At 41.8% G+C, this 17,262-nt stretch overlaps 1 protein-coding gene across 1 annotated transcript in view; it reads left to right on the top strand.

Annotated features, from left to right (window-relative positions):
- The first annotated feature begins 2,538 nt into the window (after window positions 1–2,538).
- Window positions 2,539–17,262, top strand: part of ITGA8 (integrin subunit alpha 8) — an 84,519-nt gene continuing 69,795 nt past the window's right edge. The window contains exons 1-8 of the mRNA XM_015853426.3: window positions 2,539–2,734; window positions 2,850–2,974; window positions 10,168–10,268; window positions 11,668–11,791; window positions 13,804–13,865; window positions 14,905–14,950; window positions 15,910–16,035; window positions 17,115–17,159. Of these exons, the coding sequence (XP_015708912.2) occupies window positions 2,568–2,734; window positions 2,850–2,974; window positions 10,168–10,268; window positions 11,668–11,791; window positions 13,804–13,865; window positions 14,905–14,950; window positions 15,910–16,035; window positions 17,115–17,159 (796 nt within the window). The 5' untranslated portion in view covers window positions 2,539–2,567. The remainder of the gene's footprint in view (window positions 2,735–2,849; window positions 2,975–10,167; window positions 10,269–11,667; window positions 11,792–13,803; window positions 13,866–14,904; window positions 14,951–15,909; window positions 16,036–17,114; window positions 17,160–17,262) is intronic.

Genomic DNA, 17,262 nt, shown 5'->3' with positions numbered 1-17,262 from the left:
CAGGGAGTGGTGACGCACTGGATCAGGTTGCCCAAGGAGGTTGTGGATGCCCCATCCCTGCAGGCATTCCAGGCCAGGCTGGATGTGCCTCTGGTGGTTGGTGACCCTGCACATAGCAGAGGGTTGAAATCAGATGATCATTGTGGTCCTTTTCAACCCAGGCCAGTCTGTGCTTCTGTGATTCAATAACTATGTTGCGTAATGCAACATTTACAGTGGCTGAATTTCTGTGTGTGCAGTATATGGCACACAACTCTCAGTAGCCTTCTGTTGCTTTGGAAATACGCAACTTGTAAGGGCAGGCATTACCCCCACAAGTCATTGAGGTACCTCTGAGGTTACTGGTAGTGCTTAGGTCTCTGAGTGGCCCTTGTCCAATATAAAATAGCCAAGTAATGTCAGCGGTTATGTTTTGCTCTAATAGGAGGAGTAAAGTCAGTAAAAGAATTAAGGAGTATTACAGGCATGTGGTCCAGCTGCAGGTCACACGGCTATTGATGGAAATAAACACTGCTCTGTTTTCATGAGCAGGAATGTCCATGCTATCAGATTCATCTTGCCATAAAGCACTTAAAATAAAACAAACACAAAAGTAAAGAAACCAGAGCCTCAGAACAAAACAAACAACTCTGCTTTCATAGGTACGCTCTGCTGGTGTATGTTTATAAGTGGTTTTCAGTCCCAGTGTTCTCAATTTTTCTGAACTTTCTCTGATATTTTTGGACACATCTCTATTATAAATGCTGCAAAACAATCTTTTTGTTCAAACAGAGTGGACTGAGCAGAAATTAATATGTTGGCTTTGTTGTTTTGGTTTGTTTTCCTCCTATCTTTGAATAGATCAGGAACAAAGAAAAGAATTGCATCCCTTGGAGATGCAGTGCCTTGTCTCATTTAGTCTTGCTGGGGAAGGGAGTGTTACCAAGCAGACATGCTTTTACACAGTCAAGGCATATCCTGAATTGGAAGGAACACACAAGGATCGGCGACTCCAGCTCCTGGCTCCACATAGAAGCACCCAAAAATCAGACCATATGTCCTTAAAATTACAGCTACAACACTGCTGTGAGGGCAAAAGAGTTCAAAATGGGCACTAGGCGGCCTCATCGTTTTTAATTGCTTTTATGAAGAACCTGTAAGAGGAGCTTTCTTAGAGCTCAATTCAGTGCAGCTTCCAGCAATGCAGCGTTGACTGTTTCTATGATAAAAGAGTCATGACGCCTGCTCTGCACTGACCTTTGGGCTGAGCCCACAGCAGCACAGCCCTCTGTGCCAACATAAGGTCCTCCCTTCATCTGAGCAAGGTTTTATGGCCAGGTGAGCACCAACAGAGACACTTAGAGAGGGAATTCCTAGCAGCTAATGGTGACCACATCCAGAAAGATGAGGTGAACGGCTCAAAGTCCATTGAGCAGTGGTGTGTTGGGGTCTGTGTTGGAACTGATACAGTTTGATATCTTTATAACTGATATGGACAGTGGGATCAAGGACACCCTCAGGAATTGTGCGGATGGCACCACGCTGTGCTGTGTGCTCAACACGAGAGAAGGAAGGAACGCCATCCAGAGGGAACCATGAGGATGCTCAGAGCACACACCGTGCTGGAGCACTCTCCTGTTGTGAAAGGCTGATGGCACTGGTGCTGTTAAGCTTCTAGAAGAGAAGGCTCTGGGGAGATCACACTGCAGTCTTTCAATATTTAAAAGTGGCCTATAAGAAAGATGGACTTTTGACTAAGGCACGTATTGATGGCAGATGGGATAACAGTTTAAAAGAGGGAAGATTTGGGTTAGATGTTAGGGGAAAATTCTTTATTCTGAGGCTGTCCAGAGAACCTCTGGGTGCCCCATCCCTGGAGGTGCTCAAGGATGTGGTTGTGGGCAGCTTGATCTAGTGGGGGACTGTCCTGCCGATGGCACAGGGGTGTCTGAGATCCCTTCCAAACCAAATTGTTCTTTGATTCTACTGTTCTATGGTAACATGAGCCATTCTAAGACACTAATGCATTCTGAGGGATGGGGCTGGGCTTACATCTGTTCTGTTGTAAGAGATTTTGGGGGTTTCGCATACATATTTATATATATATATATATATATATATATATATTCAATATGAATGCCCACACTGGCAGTTGCATAACAGTCTGATGAAGCTCTATTTTTTTCCATGTGTTCATGCTGCCTAAAAGGCACTGTTCAATTATCAGACCCTTCAGTTCGAAATCCTGAACATACTGGAAGCGTAGGGAGGTTTCACGTGGAAACCATCAGCCTTAGCTCCACCACGGAGCGGCTGCGCACGCAGGGTGACAGCTGGGCTGAGCTAAGGTGGAAAGTTAAGAGAGCCCCGCGAGCAGCACCGCCGCCGTGCAGACGCTTTGACAAGGCACCGAATCGCGGCCTCACCTCCAACTCTCCCTCCCTTCCTCCCCACGGGCCGCCAGGAGGCGCCGGATCTCGGCTCTCCGCCCGGCGCGGCGAACGGGGCCGAGCCGCCGTCCATCCGCCCGCCCCGCCGCAGGCAGCGCCGCGCTGCACCGCTCCGCTCCGGGCTGCTCCGGGACGAGGATGCCGCGCCGGCAGCCACCGCTGTGCCCGCTGCTCCTGCTGTCAGCGCTGCTCTGCGCGCCGGCATCAGCCTTCAACCTGGACGAGGAGAAGCTGACGGTGTACAGCGGGCCGCCCGGCAGCTACTTCGGGTACTCGGTGGATTTCTACATCCCCGAGCCCAGCACGTGAGTGCCGGTGCCGGCGGCGGGCGGGCTGCGGGGCTGAATCCCGGGGCGGGGGCGGCGGGGTGTGACAGCCCCCGGCCCCTTGTCCGCCGGTGATTCGCGAGCGTGTCCGCAGGGTCAGCGTCCTGGTGGGAGCTCCCCGAGCCAACACCACGCAGCCGGACATCGTGGAAGGAGGAGCGGTGTACCACTGCGGCTGGCCGGCCGCGCGCTGCAGGCAGATCCCCTTCGATAACACCAGTAAGTGAGCGCTATGCGGGGCCGTGTGCGGGCACCGACCGCTGCTTGCATCGGTAACCTGCGGCTGGGGCGGATGGAGCGACCCGGGAGCCGCTGCTTGCTCGGCAGACAACGAGGGTTCTCCTGTAGAGCAGCTCGGGCTGGTTTAGGCTCAGTGTGGGCAGATCGCAGCCGCTTCCACAATCCCAAGACAGATGTTTCCTATTTAATTAGGGAGAACGCACGTTTGAAGCAAGTCAGGCTGTTTATGTTTTCTGTTGTCTCTTTAGAGGTTTTGAAAAGACTTTAAACCGAGAGTTCCCGGGGATTGGTTTCATTTGATATAATGAAATGGTTTCATTTGATATATAATGGATTGGTTTCATTTAGGTAAAGTTTGACAGTTTAGTCGTTGAACAAAGGTTATGATTCTTTACCTTGTATTTAATCTTAGCATTTATGGTGTGTTTAAATGCAAACGCAATACACAGTTCAGCCTATTTCTCAGAGCACAGGTTACATTAGAAGAGCTTAAGTGCGACAGCTGAGTGCAGTCCTTCACCCTTCCACCTCCAACCAGCCACACGTCCCAGGGCTGTTCATCACTGCAAACCCCACTCAGAGCTCTCCTCACATCTGGACGTTCTTCCAGACACGCTCCAGGCTCCTGCTCTGGGTGCAGTATTGGATGTGCATAGAATCATAGAGTGATTAGTTGGAAAGGACCCTTAAGAGGCATCTAGCCCAGCTCCCCATGAACAGCTACACGGCTTTGTGCTGTACCACAGGAGAGGGCAGAGAGCTCAGCCTCAACAAAGCGTTGTTCCTTCAGTCTCCCCGAAGCGTTTTGTATCCTCTGGATGGACACCTGACTTGCAGACATTGAAGTTAGGCAAGATGCCCAACAGACATATATTTTGTTCACTTTTTTCTCTCCAAAATACTTTACATCCTGGAGCAAGTCTTCCATCTTTACCACCTTCTTCCCAGAGCAGTCCATGTGAGCTCCAGCCTGGATGAGTCTACTTCAATTTGTCTTTGCATACAGCTCCCATCGGAGCCTCTGAGCACCGTGTACCAAGCTATTAAGTCAGTATTGTTCACCACAAGAATTCAATAGAGGACTTCTAAAGAATTTGTTAAAGAAAAGTAGGTTTGTGCAATCTATTGCCCAACATAGGTATGTGAAATTTCTGCACTCACAGAAACTGTGAGATTTCTATTATAGCCAAAAAGTTCAAGAGATCAACAAATGCAGATGGTTGAAAACCACTAACTTAATATCACAACTCAAATACGAGTACGAAGGCTTTTAATGTCTTCTGTTTCTGAGGGCTGAACGCACAAATCATAGAATCACAAGGTTGGAAAGGATCTACAAGATCATCTAGTCCAGCCGTTCTCCCGTTACCATTGCTACCACAAGTCACTAAACCAGATCTCATAGCTCCGTGTAGTAGTGCTCTGTGACACTATACATACAGTGCACTTGGATGTTATTTGGACTTTCTCCTGCCAACAGCAGCCAATCAGAGCTCAGAAACAGAAATGTTCACTGAATGAATGAGGACTCCTTATAGCAAAAATGTCGTAGTCTTTTTCATTGCATCAGGGCTGGAATTACCTCACAAGCAGAGCATCTCTGCTGCCAACTGCAGGTGCTGGAGTGTGTGGTCATTGCAAGTCATCCTGCAATGTCATAGGGCCAATGTTGGCTGGTGGAAACACGTCTGTAAGTGGGCACCTAAAACTCCTATGTAACTGTAAAGATTATTTCACAGTTTCCAGAAGGAAAATGGATCTAATTTCACGGTTTCCATCGTTTGCAAATGTGTTGATATTATTTGTCTTAGAGCTATTTGGATCTTGTTCCTCCTAAATTTAAGAAGTGATGGCAATGACCATTTTTTCTGTGGTGACTTCAGTCAAGTTTTTAACCATTTCCTAATATCAAGGCATTACAGGTGTGGGTTTGCTTTGTACTAATTTATGTTTTTCCCTTGTTTTACTGGTTCCAACATGTTTATTGAATGAATGTATCACGTCAGACACAGGAAATATTGTTTTTCAGAGAGTGATCTGTGGGAACCAGGTGGTTAATAGGCGCCTTAGTGAACAACTGAGGCTGCATTAGGTTAATGCTAGGATGGTGAGCACTGAGACAGGATGGACTTTGGTGCTGCAGTCTGTAACGGTGACAGTTTTATTTTCTTTTGAGCAACATCTTCCTATTTTGAAGATAACTACAAGTTATTTTAAGGAAAGCTAATCTTTGTCCTCTGCACCATGGAGTCCTGAAGGGAGAACAGAGCTGTGAAGCCCTTTTGGACCTGCCATCCCAATGCTGGTGTAAGGCAACTTCAGATTTTCCCCATGGAGTGAAGCTGGTCTGAGTGCTATAAGCAGCTGCTGAACTTGTGTTAATGTGGATGTGTTTGTGGACTAAGCTATTCTGATTAGAAGATAGCAGACTTAATAGAGATACAGGACTATCCACAGCTTGTGCCTGAAAGTCCTACCGCTTACCTGGTGTTGTTCTACTGGGAATTCTCACAGTGGCACTAATCTCCTCAGGACACTGGATTTGTTCTTCAGAGTATTCAGTCCCGACATTTCCAAAGCACTGAGGGTATCTGCTTGCAAACTTACGTCAGTAATTAGTCCTCATGATGTAACAGATTGTTTCTGCCAGGGGGCAGAGGAAGAAGGAAGATGAAGTTTTGGCATGCACTGGGAGTTGAGTCCATCCATCAATACGCAAGTCATGTAGCAGTACGTTCCCATATGAATGGACCAGTGATATGGCCTGCAGCCAAGAAGGGGCTTTAGCAGGAACTGTTTCCTCCTGCTGATGCAGCACTGACTCTGCAGTCCCTCAGAGCTCCTGAAATCTCGGTGCTGGAGCCAAGGCTGGAAGGAAGCTGAAAGCATTGCCCCTTAGAACACAACCAGTGCTTTCACCAATTTATTTGCAGCAAGGGACTGATGTAAGGTATAATGGAAGGGTTTTTAGTATTCCCTTACTTGAGGAAATATGGACTGAAGGGCAGGGACTCTTCCTTGTTCCTTCCTATTGCACTGCGGTGGAAGGCAGAGATAGTCTTTGAAACTTGATGGGAAGACAGGGGAACAAGCATTGGGATTATAGTGAGGAGATATGATCTGGATTCCTTCTCTCATCTACACGTAACTAACTTCTCCTTTTCATTTTCTCCGTTATGAAGAGTTTTACCATGACCATTTCTGCTTAGCACTGAGGTACAACTCCAAAGTCCTCGTGTTTAATCAGGATGCTTTTCCTTAAGGCTGCCAGAAGAGGTAGCAGGAGAGCAATATGAAGAAAGCTCTCCCTGTTTGATTAAATGGGGAACTTCTGAAGTACTCAAAAGCATCTTGAAGCCAGGAGAAAACTTTAATGCCCCCTGAAATACACTGTTGCATTTGAGAGCTGTTAAAAAACGAATACTTCATATTTCAGGAATTCATTATAATGGTTATTTTTAATGGTAGTACTAAACAAGCTGGAACAAGTTTTGTGTTTTAAATTAGCTCCAAGGGCAGAATTTTAAACACTTGCCCTAAGTCTCCAGGGCTCACTGTAGTGCTGCCTTCACTGTCAGTCATCTTCACCGGTGTTAGAAAAATAAGGTATATTTTCTGAACAGGAGAGAATTTGGGCAAACTCTGAAGGAGAACAGGTAAGGGGAATGTAGGTCAGTCACGGCCCAATGTGCAGTTGATTAAAATCATGAGCTAATTTGGCCAGAAGTTGAGCTGATGGTAACAGAACCCAGGTACTGTATAAGGAAAGGATGTATAGTGGGACTCAAGAGATTTAGTAACATGAAAAAATCATTAGCTGTAAAGTTGGTAAGATTCTGAGCAGAACTTAGAATCCTGTTGTAAGAGAAACTTTACATCTCAAGAGAAAATGCTTAGGCAGAATTTAGTTGTACTTTTAAATGCTGACACATTTCAGTGAATATGCCAGAAAGACCTTATCTGGAGCCTCATGGTTCACTTGTAGCATTCTGATTTATCATGGGCCCTTGTCAGTTTCTTTTATAAATCTCAACGTTATCTAAATAAGGGAAAAAAATACCCTTAGCTGTGTTGGTTCATGCCCTGAGGTCTCAGTTTGTTTTTGATCAGATTGTACACAGGCAAAGAATCCTGTTGGGTTTGATGATTCTTTTTTTGTTTTTTTTCTTGATTCATGGAATGAAAGTCCAAATAACGCTGCTTAGATATGATCTGATAGGACCTATCAAATTAAAACAACTCACATGAGTAGAATCTAAGGCATGATACAAAACCAGAAATTAAATAGATGTTTGCAGTATCAGATAAATATAAAAACAGAGGCAGCTCTCCTCGCTGTGCAGGGGTTTTGCATGTCCTTACATGGACAGGGGATGCTGACTTTTTACTATTAGTTCTCAATAACCGAATGAACCACAATGAGCCACTATCGGCATCTGCAAATCAGTTCTACAGGACCAAGCCCTAGAGAGTGCCAAATTTAGTCATATGTGCAAATGATGGATTGGCATTTACATTTATTCCAGGTTCAGGCTTCAGTTCCTAGAAATGAATCTCTGTACTGTTGTTCTTATGTAAGTTTATTTTTTTCTGTCTGGATTCTTGTCCAGATACTACAGAGGCCTCCTTCTCTTTGGTAGCCCCAGGTAGCTCAAGTCCAGAACAGTGGAGAAAGGATTCTGAGAACCACATTTCCCTGTCTGCAGTACCTTAAGCTTGATTGCAGAGTAACACCAGTGCATGGGAGTTTTGGCTCCTGCAGCAGAAAATGAGATTATTTAGGGTTGCTGAAATGCTTAATTTTGTCTTTGCACCTAAATCTAAATACAGGCATCACTACTCTTTGCATGCTCTTGCTTGTCTGGTCCTTAGCTTACAGTACTGTCTTAGCCAGTACAATTGAGAGTGACTCCAGGGCTGTCGTTTAAGCCAAGTCATCCAGACTGCTGAGCATCTGGAAGAGCTCCTGGGCTGGCTCTGAGGTGATCCAGCTGGGGCTCAGGCACCGCTGGGCAGTGCTGCAGGCAGGGCTGAGTGCTGTGTGCCTGGCCCAGCTGCTGCCCTGTGGCCCAGCTCTCCTTGTGCTGGCATCATGTATCAGGATACGAGATAACTGGTCTCAGTTCTAGAAGGGGCCAGACATGTTCCTCCAGAAGAGGTGACATCTCTGTGCAACCTGAATGCAAGCCAAGCTGTTGTTGCTCACAGAAGTATAGCTGTAGAGACATAGTATGCAGGCCTCAGATCCTCATAAATAACACCAAGAGAGCGATTTTGCTGTCTTATGGTGGTATTGTCACGATACAGATATGTTATTTTTCGAAGCACTTAGATAGCACTGTATTGAGGGATGTGCCAAAGACAGAAATAACTTCATTGTTCTCTGAGAACCAGAGTGTGATTTATCTGACAAACAAGTAGCTTTTCTGTCAGCCTCGCTGCTCTAAGCCCGTCATCCTTGGCTTTCTATAGTCAGATAAAAATAAAAGGAGGTTCTTTTCAGGCCATGGTTCATCTGGCCTTCCCAGGTGTGTGTATTTGGATGAGGACTGTGCAGCAGATCATGCCCTCAGGTGTACATGGTGACTGGCTTGGGGCATTTATGAGTATCCTTGCTTGGAGCCTTGCTGTCTAATTCATTGCAGCCAGTGCACAGTAATAGCAGTCCACGTGGGGTCACACAGGCTAATTGTGCTAATGGCTTCATTTTGGTAAAGATTTAGGGAAGCAATATTTATTTTATAACAATCTGAAATACTGTTTGTTTCTTATATATAGACTAAACTGTATTTTAAAGAGCAACCTGAGGGAGCGAGCACGTGATTTCATAGCTCCTGTGAGCTCCTTATTAGCTTTTGCAGTTTCATGGTACTGAAACAATTATTTCTATGAGGGGAGATACTTTCTCAGAGGCTTTTCAGACTTGTACAGATCCCTTCTCATTTGACTTTCTTGTTTGCTATTAGGAAAATACAGAGGTGAGATTTTCCCTTGCTCCAAATATCATGGCTTTTTCTTAATGTTTGTGTCTGTAGCACTGTAGCATCAATGAGGTTATCACAGGCTGAAGTAACCAGTGACCCAACATCCATGGAAAGGATTCAGGTATCTCCTCTGTGCTGTTGGCCAAATCCCAGGACATGCTGGCTTTTTAAAAGGGGCAGTTATATCAGCTGCATTTCCCCCCCCTCCACACACACAAGATATATATAAATCTATACAATATAATAACATTACTTATTTTTTTGTTTCTATCTTCCAAGGTAGATAGTAAATGCTTTTAATTTCACTTAGAATAAAAATAACTGATTCCTGTGCAATCCTTCTTGATAAGAACCAGAAACAAGCAGAAGGGAATGCAGGGGAAAGGAGTAATGTCCTGCTTATGTATAAATTGAGAAGTTCATTAGGAATGACTGGTAAGGGAAGAGAAAAGCTCAGGAACATATGGGAAATCAGTTCACTTTGGAGAACTAAGGGTGAAAGGAAGGGATGTCTGCTTTTTATTAAAACCTGAAATGGATTATAATTGGCTTGAGTCTACGCCCAGATGGCTTCTCTTATGCTGACATCTGCAAGAGTGTATATAGAGCAACATTAAGAAGCTGTCTCTTGTGACAGTATGTACACATGTAATTCTGTTAAAAACTAAGTCCTTTGCTGTCTGTCGTGTTGGGTCTTGAATATTCCTGCTGAGAAATTTCATTTGCTTGACAAAAACTAATTACAGAACATAGACTTTTTTTTTCCAGAGTTTCTACCACCTATGTGGAAAGTTTTAAGGGATTTTTCTCATTTTTGTATATTTCTGTTCATCAATCATAAATTCCAGGACCCCTCTCCTCTCCTCTCCTCTCCTCTCCTCTCCTCTCCTCTCCTCTCCTCTCCTCTCCTCTCCTCTCCTCTCCTCTCCTCTCCTCTCCTCTCCTCGAACTTTAATTATAGTTACTTTGAATTTTCACATGTGAATTTCACACATGAAAATAAGTCATTTTCCTCAGAGCAATGAGAAGCGTAAATGTTAGTAGAACACTCCTATATTAAACTGATAGAACGATGACAATAAATATGATGCAATTGATATATCTCTTGTTCTGTTCACTTACATCTGTAATTCACAGGGCAATACGTTTTAAAATAAGCTATCAACTTAATTCTCCATTCTTTGTCAGACAACAGGAAAATTAAAGTCAATGGCACCAGGGAACCAATTGAATTTAAGACAAATCAGTGGTTTGGGGCAACAGTCAAAGCTCATAAAGAAAAAGTTGTGGTAAGTCTTATATATTTTGTATTAATTTGGAGATAATATTTACCTGTTCTCAAAAGTGTATCTTTAATAGCTCTCTGTGTATAGAATATAAGAAGGAAGTCTATGATTATGTGTGATTTATAAAGCAGGTGATGTATATAACTTGTAAAAAATGGATCTGTAAAATCAGTTGAGCTGATAACTTGAGGAGGCTGCCATGTCAAAACAGGATTGATTCAGATCAATAAGTAAGAGAACACTGACCTATTTTGTTATGTATAAATGATTTCAGCTGTGCTATAGGGTAGAAGAGCTGCAAAAAAAATAAGGATATAAAAGCTCCAAGTCAGGATTGCTTTCCAAGTGCAGTGTCTGTATTCCAGTTTTGCTGAGCATTTTCTCTGCTGGTAGAGGAGCCTGGCATGGAGTGAGCAGTCTTAATGCTCAGTAAGGCAGTGGTGATGTTGCTTACACACAGACTTTCTGTTTGCAGTTTACTTTAGTTTACTTTGAAAACGCTGCTGAATTCATTTTATTATGAAGACATCATTTGATAATACATTACAGTCTTTACAACTGCAAAGCAATAATCCTGTGCTGAAATTTGCTTAAAAAATTTCCAGTCGTTAGTTAAAAAGTAGTTACAAGGGAAGAAATATGTAAAGGAAGTGCTTTTCCTTAAATAGTGTGCCTTGGGGTTAATCTGGAGAAGGATTTTGGCATAAAACAGGTGATGAGTAAAGCATCACTGTGTTCTGTTACAGAGATAGCACATACTGTTAACTCCCTGTCTCAAACTTTGTGTTCTATGCCTTCATGTACCATTCTTTTATACATGTACTTTGTAAAGTTTGAACAGAAAATCTACGTTTGTTCTTTTTTAAGCTTTGTAGACTATAAAGGGGAGAAAAAGAAATTGTCAGCAAGCTAAAAATCCGATCATAAACTGCCTTATGTCAACATTTATGTTTATAATTCTTTCTTCTACCCATTTTGCTCAATGCTATGAAATGTGCCTCAGCCTCATAGGACACATAATTCCTCTTTGCTGCACTCTGGTTTTGCTCTCTAATATGTTTTACTCCGTAAGCTGTTCTAGGCAGAGGCATGTCTTAGAGTCTCTGGCCCTAACCCGGTTTTCCAGAAGCTCAGACTGTTCCAGTAAGCTCTGAGTAAGGCAGTGGTTCATCCAGCTGGAACCGATTGCAGAAGTAAGGCCAATACAGTAATGTTAATAACAACGCCTCACCAGAGGGTTTCTCATTGCAAAAGAGAGACAAGGGAGGGCTTGGTTGTATTTTACAGAGGGAAGGCTGTAGGGAAAGGTAGCATCTCCACCCCACCATCCCTGCCATTGAAAAGTTTTTGGCAAGTACATTGGTTAAGAAAGGTACATGTGATATGATTTCTGTTTTGGTAGGCTTGTGCTCCTTTATATCATTGGAGGACTCTTAAAGACAGCCCAGAGAAGGACCCCGTTGGTACCTGCTACGTAGCAATTCAGAACTTCAGTGCCTATGCTGAATACTCACCTTGTCGCAACAGTAGGTATTAATAGAAACCAGCTTGTGCTGGAGGAATTGATGCTGCACTCAGTGTTTTCTTGCCTTCATTTTTAGTGCAGTCTTGTTTGAATGAAAATTGTTGCGTGTTATCATTGAATTGGATGAGGCTTAAAAAGAAATCAGCATTAAATTGTGTGCTTGAAACTGGTTGCTTTATTGTATAATTGAAAGAGGAGAAATTAAATAAATTAAGCTCGTGCAGTTATAGTGATGTGATATAATTGGTTCAACTTAAATGGCTTTAAAATGTAGCAAACAGATCTAGATAAGAACCAGACAGCATTTTAAACCAATTACTCATGCTCATACTGAGTATAAATCTCTCATCACAGGATCACCATTAGAAGACCAGACCCCACACAGAAACACAGGCCTCTATCACCATTCATACCAGTATCACCCACAGTAGTTCATTTGTGAAAGACTTCTAGCATAGAAGAAATCTGCACACATTATCACTGCTGTTCCACTCCTTTCCCTGTGCTATTCTGTGTATGTGCGGCTCCACTCCACTGGAGTAGCAGTCTATGGGCCTTTCTTCTTGAGAAGTAGGAAAAAATAGTGCATGTATGTTTAGAATCAAGCTCTGTTGCCTAGAAGTCTACAGTAAATTCCACACGTCAGATTAAATCAGTTGTTCATCCTTTTTGGCATTCTATGTCGAGACAAATATAATGACTTTTAATACTCTCACTACCTCAGTGCTCCAAATTGTTAAAATCAATAAGAGCTATCTAGAGACTTGGCTGGGCTGGGCATACTGCAGTTCCTGCACTCACAGATCAGAGAATTGTTCATTCAGTAACGTTCCTGAGGGCACTGTGTGTGTGATATGATGGGCAAATCTGCCCCTTCCTTTAGAAACCCCCAAAGCAAAGCTACAGTGTTCAGGTTAGTGAAGACAGGGTGCTCTTTCAAGCTGTGAGTGGTAGCCGATAGCAAGAGAAGTCTGTACATCATTTCTTGTCATGTTATCCATTGAACAGAGAGCCTGCTATTGCCAGGTGAACATAAGCTAATTTCAAAATACACCTTATGACTGTTCCTTTATTGGAAGCTGTGCTTCTGCTATCAATCCTCTTGTGTATTATTTTGCCAGGAAAGTTCTAGGCATGTTACAGGAAATGTAGATATGCAACTTCACATAATTAAAAGTTCTCTTTCCTGTGAAGATACAGTCAGCATCATATAACATAGCTGGATTTTCCTGACATCTGACAGGACATAACATAGCCCAGTAATGCTTTCTGTGGTCTACCAGAAAACCTGCACACATTAGTGAACTGAAATAAAGCTCTAAGCTGAATTGTACTGCCAAGTGTTTTTTCATCTACTAATCCTTATCTCTGGATGGACAGACACAGAAAGCAACTGAAGCTGTAAAAGAAATGGTGCCCGCAGGATCTACTTCATATATTTCTGATGTCTTACTGGGCCTGTGCCAAAAGCTGGTGCCATTTGGGGAGGAATTTCAAGTGATCATTGGCATCAATTTCCCAATCCTGCAGAGTTCCAGCACTCATAGGGAAGGCCTAAAATGGGTGTCAACAACTTTGTGCAGTTATGTAAGAATTTAGACTTAAAAATGGACAGAAACAGGAAAGATGTTCTTGCAAGAGCAAACATACATTCAGAATAATATTATGCTTAAGTCTTACTTGAGCAAATGGATATCAGTTATAGGGGTGAACCTTGTGAAGAGTATGTGTACCTTTCCTTTGCTGTGGTACAGATAATCAGGATGTTGTTTAAATGTTGGCCCATCATCCACTGTATCAACGTTTTGCCTTAGTAAATTCTTATTGAAGGCCTTGGTTTGCTCTGCTTCTTTAAAACAAACAAAAAAAGAAAGAAAAACAACCTCCTTCCTTCTTTCATTGTGTTTTGGAAGTTTTGCATTTGCAGCCATACAGTTCTAGGTATACTGTGTGTATACTGTCTTCTGCATGCAGTATGAAATCAGTAAAATGCTTCTACTTTCATAATTGCAGGCAATGCAGATCCTGAAGGACAGGGCTTTTGTCAAGCAGGTTTCAGCTTAGATTTTTACAAGGTAAGATTGTGCCTTTGAAATACTTCGACCAAATGTATTCCTAATATATATATTCCTATATATATATTCCCCCATATCCACACACTGTCCCAGTAATCAGGAGTTTAAGCTCATGCTGTTGCGTATGGGAAATTTTGCAAAGTTATTGGAAGTTTTTTTCTTCTTTGTAAGCTAAAAACTTTCTGGTTTCAGGAAAAAAACAAAAAAGAAATAAAAGGTATAAGAATTATTACTGTTTAACACCCATTCATTTGTTAGCAGCACTCTAATTTGGCTCTCCTTAGTCTATATTAATAGTCAACTAAGCCAAAAATTGTATATGCTTCTGTCTCAGTGTTTCACGCTTACATTGCTTTCCAGAGGCCTGACTTTCAGGAAATAATGGGCAGGAACCACCGTCTATTTTGAAGCCAAACTAGATTATATAATGATGCTTTTGGAGCTAGATTAATGATTAAGACTGTTCTTCTGTGGAGGTGGTAGGGGAAATGCTGAAGGAAAATATCTGGTTGTTCTTACATGCCAAGGCAGTCCAAGAAAAATATTGTGGGCCAAAGAGTATAATTTGCAGCTATTGTTGTTATCTGCGCCAGGAGCACACCTCTTTCACGTCATTGGAGTTGTTTTCAATGTTATGGAGCAACATTGTTATTCACACTGTTAATAGTCAAGTAGTAAAGACCTCATTGTAGACTGTACTGAACTGTACTTTTCTGTAAAGCATTGCTGTTGTTTCATTGAAGGCCCTCTTTTATGCTGACTTTGTTTTGGTACAAATGATGGGAAATTTTTGGAATGCCTTGTTAGTACTGGAATAATACTGGCTTTAATTCAAATGAAGATACGTAGGATGATGTTAACTTTATTTAAGTGTAGGTTTTTCTGAGCATCCATGTGCATACATCCTTTCCTTGAACAAGGCTGTTCTCCCTTGTCATTATTCTGATATTCTTTTGATCATTTATATTGTTTTTCCATGCATGCTTCATTTTGTTGAGTTCTTTTGTTGTGTAATTTTATTCAATTATGCTTTTTGTAGAATGGAGACCTCATAGTAGGCGGGCCTGGTAGTTTTTATTGGCAAGGTATGTTCATCTGGCTGGTTAACTTGATCTAAGAAATGAAACGTAAAGTAATGTGGAAAATGTGGTTCTTGATGTCTAGTATTTTCTCAATTTAAGATAACCAGTCTCTGGTCTACTTTCAATAAAAATAAATCAGAGGAATTCTTTAATGCACCACTGAGCATAGAGAAGTCAGAGAAAAATCAGACTGTAGGCTCTGTAGAGAGACAAATAGAAATAACAGTGTTGATGCTGATGTTTTAGTACATTTGCTGTTTACTTAATAAGCCATTTTCCTAGTAATACTTTCATTTTTGTAATAGCCCATCATTGTACAGTAAATGTGATATTTTCAGTGTTTTGTCTCTGTTTCTGAATGTAACCTTTTGTTGCTTTCTGCATATATTTTTAGTGTATTAATGGCATCGCTGTAGTTTTCCAGATATAACTTATGTAGATGAAACCTGCAGTAATTTTGGAAAAGGAAAAAAAAGGGATATTTTTGCTTTAACTGTTTTTGACATTTGCGACATAGCTGATGCCCAGACTCTGCCACCAGCTTCCTTCTTGTCAGCTTCATCTGTGTGTGTTTTTTCATTGCCATTAAAAAAGGAAGATCTAGTTGGGTATGATGGTATGGAATGCATGGCTTTGAGATTTTTGTAAGAAATTACTTCCATTTGTCTGTTACGTCTGTACTATGCAGCTTCAAAAGGTTGCTGTTCTGAAGAAGCTGAGGCTGAAAATGCTTGACTTCAGTTTGATTCAGCGCTGTAAAAGGAATCTGGAGTTGTTTATATGATGGTTCAAAAGAGAATCGATGCCTTGTACTGATTTATGTGTAGTCATGAGATAAATAAGACAAGTAAGACTAAGAGAACATGTGCTACACTCTCCATTTCAGCTCTGCCCTTACAGCTCTACTCTATTTTGTGGCAGTCCTTTGTGCCCCTTTCATTTATGCCGCTGTTTAAATCCAGGTCAGGTAATCACTGCAAGCATTGCGGATATCATTGCAAATTATTCCTTCAAGGATATTCTGAGGAAACTGGCACGAGAGAAGCAAACAGGAGTTGCACCACCCACATATGATGACAACTATATGGGTAAGCTATGCTCTGTCTCAATTAGCACTATGTCCTAAAAGAATGGGACTTATATAAATAACAACTATGAATTCGAACACATAATGTTCAAATACAGTTGCACTGTAGTTTGCTTGCTAATTCAATGAGATGAAGAACATTCTTTAAGTTATGCATAATAGATTTTGAAAATTGAAATCATATATCTCATTAGGGTTTTCATTATTTGATCTGAAATAACTAAACACAAATAAAAACTTTCCCTATTCATCCTTTATTCCAAAAGAATGATTTGAGTTATGTGCCTTTTTATATTCAGTTTGCTTGGTTCACATATCTCCACATACAAGATGATTTCTTTTTCACATAGTTATAGAAAAAGATGCAGTGGAATTAGAAGGCAAAGATTCATCATTTTATCTGGGCCACTATGCCTGAGCCACCTGAGGAAAAAGAATTGTTGATTTCACGGTTACTTGTGTGACAGGGGATGGCGGACCCCCTGCACCTAAAGCCCCCAGATGGGACCAGAATACCTATGTTAAACTGACTAGTTTTTGGTCTTGAAAGAATATACAGTAAGTTATGGCATTAGTAGACACAGGTACAGAAATGTCTTCAGATGGCCGTAGGAGTGTTCAGATGGAGTAAGAGGTGTATTAGTATCTGGGCAGCACAGTTGATATTAAGAGGCTGTGTGAAATGTGAGTATATTTGCCTGCCAAATCTGTGCCAAATTACTAATACTAGACAGTATAGGCTCCTTCTTCCTACACAAATTGTGGTAGGAAGACCTAAATTGTGTCAATTGCCCTTAGTGCAAACTATAGTTACCTCCTGTTTTTCAGGTAAACTATTAACACTTTAACAGCTCATCTGGGGTCAAGGGGGCTGGATCTTCTATTCCTCAAGAACTACAGTTAACTGAGTCATGATAACATGATAGTTTCCCACTTCTTTCCACATGGTTTTGGGAAACTAATCTTAGAAAATGTACATTCTGATGAGCAGATGAGAAGAAAAATCTGTTAGTTGTGACATATTTTTGGATATAAATGGTTTATTAAGTTTTTTTTGCTTGTAATTTATTTTTTGAACAGGATACTCAGTAGCTGCAGGGGAATTTACTGGAGATTCTGAAGAAGGTAAGAAGCCATGTACTTGAAAGGAAACGATATGGTTGTCTTACCTTTTATACATCTGAAACTCTAGTGTGGCTTAAGTTGTTATCTGTACCTAATGTTCCCA

The sequence above is a fragment of the Coturnix japonica genome, chromosome 2 (assembly GCF_054131305.1).
Source record: "Coturnix japonica strain WE chromosome 2, WE-NBRP24, whole genome shotgun sequence".
NCBI lineage: Eukaryota > Metazoa > Chordata > Aves > Galliformes > Phasianidae > Coturnix > Coturnix japonica.
This window is presented reverse-complemented; position numbering and strand designations above follow the sequence as displayed.